Genomic DNA, 8,151 nt, shown 5'->3' on the forward strand with positions numbered 1-8,151 from the left:
CCCATGATATGACAAAGATTGTAAAAGTGCGAGGAGAGCAATTAAGGAAGCTGTTGATGAATCTCTTAAAATGGGCAAGATAAAAATATACAAAGCCCTAACTAAAAGGAAAAAGAGGCAGTACATTCGTCAAAGACAAGAGAATCTCTTACACCTCTCTAAGGTAGCTCCTAAGAAATTTTGGAGGCAGATTCTAACTAGGAAAACTAAATATAATAATAAAATTGCTCTACACGATTGGAATTCCTATCTTAAAAATCTTTATGAATCTCCAAATGTCATGTATAACTTTGAAACCCTGCTCACAAAGAAATAAGTTTTCTCTTTAGAAGACATTGAGTTTGGGGTTAATCGCCTGGCTAATGGGAAAGCTAAGGACATTGAAGGTTACTAGGCAGAAATCTTAAAGATTGGAGGTCCTGTCCTCATCCCCCACATCCACAAGCTTTTCAATCAAGCAGTAAAGAAAGGGTTCCCTAAACCATGGACTGAGAGCCTCATTATCCCTATTTTTAAAAGTGGGGTTTCAAATAACCCCTCTAATTATCGAACAATTATGATCAGCCCTCTCTTAGCCAAGTTATATGGTAGTATTTTGGAAAAGAAACTGGGCATATGGCTTGAAAGTGAAGGTAAGCAGGCTAAAGGCCAAGCGGGTTTCAGAAGGTATCACTCAACAATAAACCACCTCGTTACGCTTAGGATCATTGTGGAGGAATGTCATAATGATAAAACCAATCTCTTTTGTTTCTTTGTGGACTTTAGAAAGGTTTTCGATACGGTTCCTATAAACAACCTTTGGAATAGATTAAAAGAGCTAAAGGTTCCTTTCGAGTTGAGAGCTGCCACTATAAGGTTATACAAGAATGTAATTGCTAAGCTAAAGAGCAATGAGGGGTGGTCGAAGGATATTAAGTGTAACATCAATGTTAAACAAGGTTGCCCCCTCTCCCCTACCCTATTTGGCATTCACATCGACAATCTCGAAGGTTATTTAGAGGAAGAAGGATGTGCTAGCATGATCTTAGCTAGGATAGTCGTCATCCTTCTTCTCTATGCTGAGGATATTATTCTTCTCGCAAGGTGCCCATCTGACCTTGATAAGCAACTTAGGCTTCTTAAGGATTTATGCTCTACCATGGGTATGACTGTTAACACTGACAAAACAAATGTTATGACTATCAAATCTAAGAAGGACACTTACGCTAATTTTAAGTATGACAATAATAACTTGGAGGAAGTGTATTCTTACAAGTACCTAGGAATTGATATTCATCACAAGCTCAATTGGAACCATAGCATTGAGAAAAGGATTAATGGGGGGTGGAAAGCTTATTTTGGTCTTGAAAATAATCGTAAAACGTCAAACCTCGTAATGTGGGATAAAAATAAGTTCCTCTTTGAAACTTTAGTCACTCTTGTTATCCTATATGGATGTGGGGTTTGGGGTTGCAACATCTCTAGAGAATCTTGGAGAAAGATTGAGAAAATCCAGAAGCGTTTTATAACGTATAACCTGAAAATTAAAAGCAATACACCCTATCCTATTCTCCTTATAGAAGTAGGTCTTGCCCCTATCAAGAGCCTAGCTATGATTAGGCTTTTGTTGTACAAGCACAAACTCAATAACATAGGAGATCATAGACTTCCTAAGCTAGCTTTAAATTCCAGCCAAAACCACCTAAGGCTCAAATGGGGGTGGTATAAAGACACAAGGGCCCAGTTAAACTATTGGGAGATCAACGAGAACGATGCATTGCAAAACACTAATAACATTAAAAATATTGTTACTTCTAAGTTCAAAGAAAAAATGTGGTGTGAGAAATATTTAGCGGCTAAAAGAAAATTAAGTTATTATAAGAAGGTCATCAACCCTACCCTAGAAGATCAAAAGTATCTCTCTATTTTAACTATCTTGAAGAAGAAAAATAATATAGCAAAGATTAGAACGAACTCTCATGAGCTCCATAGTGAAACAGGTCGTTGGGTAGTTCCTAAAACACCATGGATGGAAAGGATCTGCCATCTCTGTGAGAATAGCAACATCGAGGATGAAAACCACTTCCTCTTAGAGTGCCCTGCGTACAACCACATTAGATATCAGTTTAATAATCTTTGTCACAATACTGACCTTCCTAGCCTTTTATGATGTCAAAATTATAGTGAGCTCGAGAGGCTTCTCTCCAAGCTTTTTGAGCATAGGAATAAAATTTTAAATCAAACTAAATAATTTGTTTCTTTAGGTCCGATAGACCAAAGTTTGGTCTCAGTGGACATTAACCATCATCATCATCATCAATAATAATAATAATAATAATAATAATAATAATAATAATAATAATAATAATAATAACTATTATTATTATTATTATTATTATTATTATTATAACTAATATATTATTATTATTATAATATAATAACTATATTGTTATTATTTTTTGCGCGTGGTTCATGGACACCTTCGGTCAATGGGTGGTGCTACGTCCACTAGAAAAATCTGGGCTGATACCCCTCGGCCTACTGCAAGACCTAACCCCAAGAGCTTTCGGGAATTGACCCTATGACCTCCCATCTGGTGAGGCCCTGACTTGACCGATTGAGCTAACCCTTGGGGCTTTATATTAATATAATAATTATATAATATTATTATTATAATATTAATAATAATCATAAATTATAATAATATTATTATTATATTTTTTCCACTGGAAAAATCAGTAATTTTCATTATATTTAGAAAATTACATATAGTAGATGTGGTTAGCATATGTTGTAGTGTTCATACAAAATCCACCACGCAGGGTGATATATCAGAGTTTATACAATAGAAACAAAAAAGAGTCTGTCTGTATAGCCTGTTCGAGATCACATAGGATCTATTTGCATACAATATGATATCCATATCTATGTACAGTTTTCATCATAAACAAAATGGCAAAAATTACTGTCGGCTACCGGGACTGTTGTCCCGCTGATCTCTCTGGTCTATGTATGGCCTATGATAAAACCTGTGCTCTTCCGTCCCCTGCTGCTCCACAATTAGCCATTCGCCTCTGGGAAGTATCGTGGCCTCTTTGGATAATTTGTCAGCCTCGCTGTTATGTTCTCTGTAAATGTGTAGACAAGAGAAATGATTAAATGCTGCCTTGAGTGTAAGTGCATCATATAATATATTGCTGAGAGTGTGTGTATGACAAATAGTAGCATTATTGATCCAATTTACAACCGTCATTGAGTCCCCAAATATGTTAAGATTTGTATACTGATGTGTCAATGAGAAATGTAATAGATTTCGAATGGCCAAGAGCTCTGCATAATTATTGGATCCTCTGCCAAATCCCATTTTTACAAGGTATCTATGGTGTTCATTGATATGCAGAACAAATCCACCTCCACATCCAGTTTGGTTCGCAGCCCCATCGAAGAAGGCCCACGGGGTCGATTTATCAATTGTGGGTTGAGCCTGAATCGTCCTGGTTCGAGTGGGGGGAGGGTCAGGTAATTCTTGGTACACGGCAACGATGGTTGCTTCTGTACGGGGCCAGCACACAGCCTGATCCTCGAAAATAACTCGGTTCCGTGCTAACCAGATGTGCCAGGTTGCCACGAGGGGGAGGTTTAGGAGCTTGGAACCCGGGTGGCTGTGATTCCAGGCAGTCCATGCACCCGAAATGTCATCACCATTCCAGTTCCCCGAAATGCCAAGTTGTGTGCAGATGTTGTTCCATAGAGTGTGAACTGCCGGGCAATGGAGGAATATGTGGGCCGAAGTCTCTGATGCCGCTTTGCAGAAAGTACACCAGGAAGGTCCATAGATGGATCTGCGAGTAAGGTGTTCGGCCGTGGGTATGGTATCTTTGAGGACACACCAGAAAAATAATCTGGTGCGTGGAGGAGCATTCAACTTCCAAATGTCACGCCACCACGATGGCGTTGGCTCCGGTTTTCTGTGAATAATAAGTGCGCTGTACCCAAACTTTGGCGCGTAGATACCATTGTCCGCCTTACACCAAATAAGTTCGTCAGATCCTTGTTTGATGCGGATATGGGATTCGGTCAATGCAAGAACATATTCACTCCATTCCTGATGCCACTGCGGAGGAAGGTCAAGTTGCTGAGCCGATTTCCAAGCTTGAGTGAATATGTCTGTGCGCAGCTGATCAGCAATATGAGCAAAATTCCGAATGTCTCGATCATGAAGGAATGAAATGAGATCTCGGTTGAGGGTGTGTCTGCCCCCACTATTAATCCAAGGATCCAGGCCAATCCTGCCCAGCGTTCCATCGTTTATTCTCCATACTAGATTATCCCGGATGAGGGGAAGGGAGTGTAACAGGGCCTTCCATATTGATGAGCATCCCTTCGATGTCCAAGATGGTAATCTAGCCCAATCCAGAATGTTCTGAGGCCAAATGTATTTGTGATAGGATACTTGTGCCCATAGATTTTGGCTGGTTAATAGTGTCCATCCCATCTTAGCAGCAAGAGCCATAGCGAAGTCGGGTAGGTCTTTGAGACCCCAGCCACCCCATTTTTTGGGCAAGGTGATTTTCTTCCAGCTTATCCATGCAAATATTCTTTTGTCCTGGTTCCCATTCCATAGGTATCGATTGCACAGCTGCTTCAAACGTCCCAGAATATTCCTCGGTATCCACGCAAGTGCCATCCAGAAGACCGGGGTGGCCTCTAAGACAGACTTAATGAGTACCAATCTGCCAGCCCTGGATAGAAATCTGAAGCTCCAGCCTGAGAGTCTTTTTTCCAATTTGGCGACCAACCACGCCCAATCAGCAATTCTTTGACAAGTAGGCTTCAGCCTGAATCCCAAATATTTGAGGCCTCTATCCAGAGGGAGAACAATATAGGGAAAAACCTGTAGGGCTAGCTGGGATTCCTGTACCGTAGTGCGGGAGCATGATATAGAGGATTTAGTCTGATTTGGAAGCATACCTGTAGCGGCAGAAAAAAGTCGAAGGATCTTTGAAAAAGACCGAGAGTCTCGAACACTGCCATCAAGAAGGATAAGAACATCGTCCACGAAGAGCAGATGTGTGAGGAAACATAAATCGGATATGCGAAGGCCCCGGACATCACCAGCTCTCTTTGCAGAGTCTATGAGGCGACTTAGGCCTTCCATGACCAGAAGGAAGAGCAGGGGAGAGAGGGGGCATCCCTGTCTCAGTCCCCTTTCAGAATGAAAAAAGGGAGAGGCCGAACCATTTATGAGGATGCTGAATGTTGGGGAGGATATACAGGCCATGATCCATGAAATGTAGGAGTGAGGAAAACCCAAGTGGATTAGGATCATTTTGATATAGAGCCAGCTGACCCGGTCAAAGGCTTTAGAGAGGTCAATTTTGAGGAGGATGGCTTTAAGGTGCTTGGACCATATAGAGTGTATAGCTTCTTGGGCCAGGCCTATGGCCTCATGAATCTATCTAGATTCGAGGAAAGAAAATTGTTGCGGGGCAATGGACCTGGAGAGGATTGGTCTAAGACGATTAGCAATAGTCTTAGAGATGATTTTGTAGAGGCAATTGCACAAAGAGATAGGCCTGTAGTCATCAAAAGATTCAGGGGTATCAGTTTTTGGGATGAGAGCAATGAAGGTTGAATTGATGGCATGGTAGATGGATCCTGTAGCTCTGCTCTCCTCGACCACCCTCAGCAGGTCCTGCCCCAGGACCTCATAGAAGGCTAAATAAAATTCAATGGTCCAGCCATCCGGGCCAGGGCTCTTGTCTTTTTTGAACCACTTCAGTACTCCTTCCAGCTCCTCTGCCGTAACCGGATCATTTAGAGCCTCCACATCCTCTTCCTCTACAAATCTCGGGAAGTGATTTGCCACATTGATGATATCAGGTAGATTAACATCACGGGGGCACTTGTAGAGTTCCCTGAAGTGAGAGGTGCCCAGATGAGCGAGCTTGTTAAAAGTGTCTGCTATTTCGCCATCAGGTGTGGGGAGCTTCCAGATAGTATTAGATACTTTCCTGCTCTTAGCAAAGCTATGGAAGAACTTCGTGTTGTCATCCCCAGCTTGAATCCATAATGCCCTACTCCTCAATCTTATGGTTTCCTCTCTCTCTTTGAGGATTTTTGCTTTTTGATTCTCCAATTCAATCAGCCTGCATTTATCAGCTGCTGTAATGAACCCCAACCCCCTTTCGTCGGTGAGAGAGCATAATTCAGCTTCAATATGGGTAAGTTGAGCAGCGTCTCGAGCCTGTTTCTCCTTTGCCCATACAATAGATATATGTTTAATATCCGAGAGATTCCTGCAGAATCCTTTAGCAAGTGATTCTGATCCATTGATAGGGTGAGAGGACCAGTAATCAGATATCATCTTGACATATGATGGGTCCTTCAGCCAGGTATGATTAAATTTGAAAGGTGCTTTGGGCTTCTTGAAGGGACCCTGAATCTCCAGGTATATTGGAGAATGATCTGACCAACCCCCCGAGCCAACCCATTGTTTGTAATGTTGCAGTCGCTGAAGAAGTGTCTCCTTCATAAGGAATCTGTCAAGTCTGCGGGCTAGTGCAGCGTCCCCCACCCGTCTGTTCCTCCATGTGGGAAGAATTTTCTGCATGGGAATATCCATAAAGTTTGATTGCTCAAGCAGATTGGTCATGAAGTCTGTAATGGAGTCAATTTGAGCCGCCGATCCCCATGACTCCCTGAACCCCAGAGAGAAATTAAGGTCTCCTCCGATAACAACCCGGTCTTCGCCCATAATGGTAAGTTGTAGAAGATTCTGCCAGAACGATTCTCTCTGGGTACAGGGGGCATAAACATTGACAATGCGAAGGTTCATGCCTAGATCAGCTGAGAAAATGTCAAGCCCTAGAAATCCCGATCCCCCCCAAGTCGAGTCCACCTTAATAGAACGAGGGTTAATTCCAATGGCCAGACCACCCGATCGGCCGACGGCATCAATGGCTGAGTAGGTCCAGCCAGGAGTCAAGGCTTGCATGGCTCGAGTAATCTGATCTGCAGAACAGAGGGTTTCTTGAAGCATGATGATATCGATAGGTTCAGATTCTATGAGCCGCTTCATGGCTAGTTTCTTGGAGGAACTAGCCAATCCTCTGCAATTGAAGGATAGGCACTTCATGGGGGAACACCTCTCGGGGTGTGTCCTGCTCTAAGGACCCCGTCAATGGTGGATTGCCGACCTGATACTACCTCTGCCCCCGCTTGTTTAATAGCCTTTGAAAGATGAGATTTCCTACCCCTGGTGGTCAAGGTCCCACCCTCTGGTACCGCTATGCCCAGGCCCGAATGATTGATGGGAGGCTCTTTGGCTTGAGACCTGGATCGGAGGAAATATGTATGGGGAGGGGAGGGTTCCGAGGTTGAAAGGGAGGGGCAAGCCAAGGGGGAGGAAGTGGTAATAATGGGTTCTGTGGTGCATATGAGGGGGGAGGATGATAATGCACAGTGAACCATGGAGGTCTGTGAGGTGGAACCACAATCATTCATCACATCAATAGAAGAAAATAAGGGGGATGAAAGAGTACCCGAGACCATACCAGCTTCTGCTGCCGAGCGAGCCCTGGTCCTTGGCGGAGAGGGTTGCCGCAATCCCGGATCGACCGCAGGTGAGGTAGTCGCTGGGGGCAGTCCCGAAGAGGTAGGTCGAGAGGTAATAGGAGATGCCGTTCTGGTTGGAGCCGGAGTAACCCTCGGTGATTCTTCTGCTTTCTTGATGAGTGGGCAATCCTTTATGAGGTGCCCAACTTTGTGACATTGTCTGCATCGGAAGGGGACTCCTTCATAGTCAAGGATCTGTACCCTGATACACCTTCCCCACTGAAGTGTGATCTGTTCTTCGAGTCCATCACGGGTGTCTAAGTGGACCAATATACGCGCTAGGGTTCGGTTCCCAGATTCAACAAATGTGCGATCGTAATCCAGATATGTCCCCAGGGCATTCCCGATCCTGATGAAAACTTCTTCCGCCCAAAACTGCAGAGGGAGGCCAGGCAGGCGCACCCAAATCGGTCCGGCTCCGATCTGTTCTCGTTCTGGATCAAAGAGGGGGCTCCATCTCTTGAGGAGGACCGGGGCCATTTCGATATGCCAGTATCTGGCCAATACCAGATTTGTGTGACTTTCCTTGGAGAAATGTAGGGAAAACCATCCTCT

At 43.6% G+C, this 8,151-nt stretch overlaps 1 protein-coding gene across 1 annotated transcript; it reads right to left on the reverse strand.

Moving 5' to 3' along the window:
- Positions 1-2,941: 2,941 nt before the first annotated feature.
- LOC149147267 (uncharacterized) lies at positions 2,942-5,137 on the reverse strand. Its single transcript, XM_089441769.1, has one exon. It carries the CDS (start codon positions 5,135-5,137, stop codon positions 2,942-2,944), a length of 2,196 nt encoding a protein of 731 aa, XP_089297895.1.
- Positions 5,138-8,151: the final 3,014 nt, after the last annotated feature.

This window comes from Pinus tabuliformis, chromosome 9, assembly GCF_031772625.1.
Source record: "Pinus tabuliformis cultivar Carrire ecotype Pingquan chromosome 9, CPIR1, whole genome shotgun sequence".
In the NCBI taxonomy this organism is placed as follows: domain Eukaryota; kingdom Viridiplantae; phylum Streptophyta; class Pinopsida; order Pinales; family Pinaceae; genus Pinus; species Pinus tabuliformis.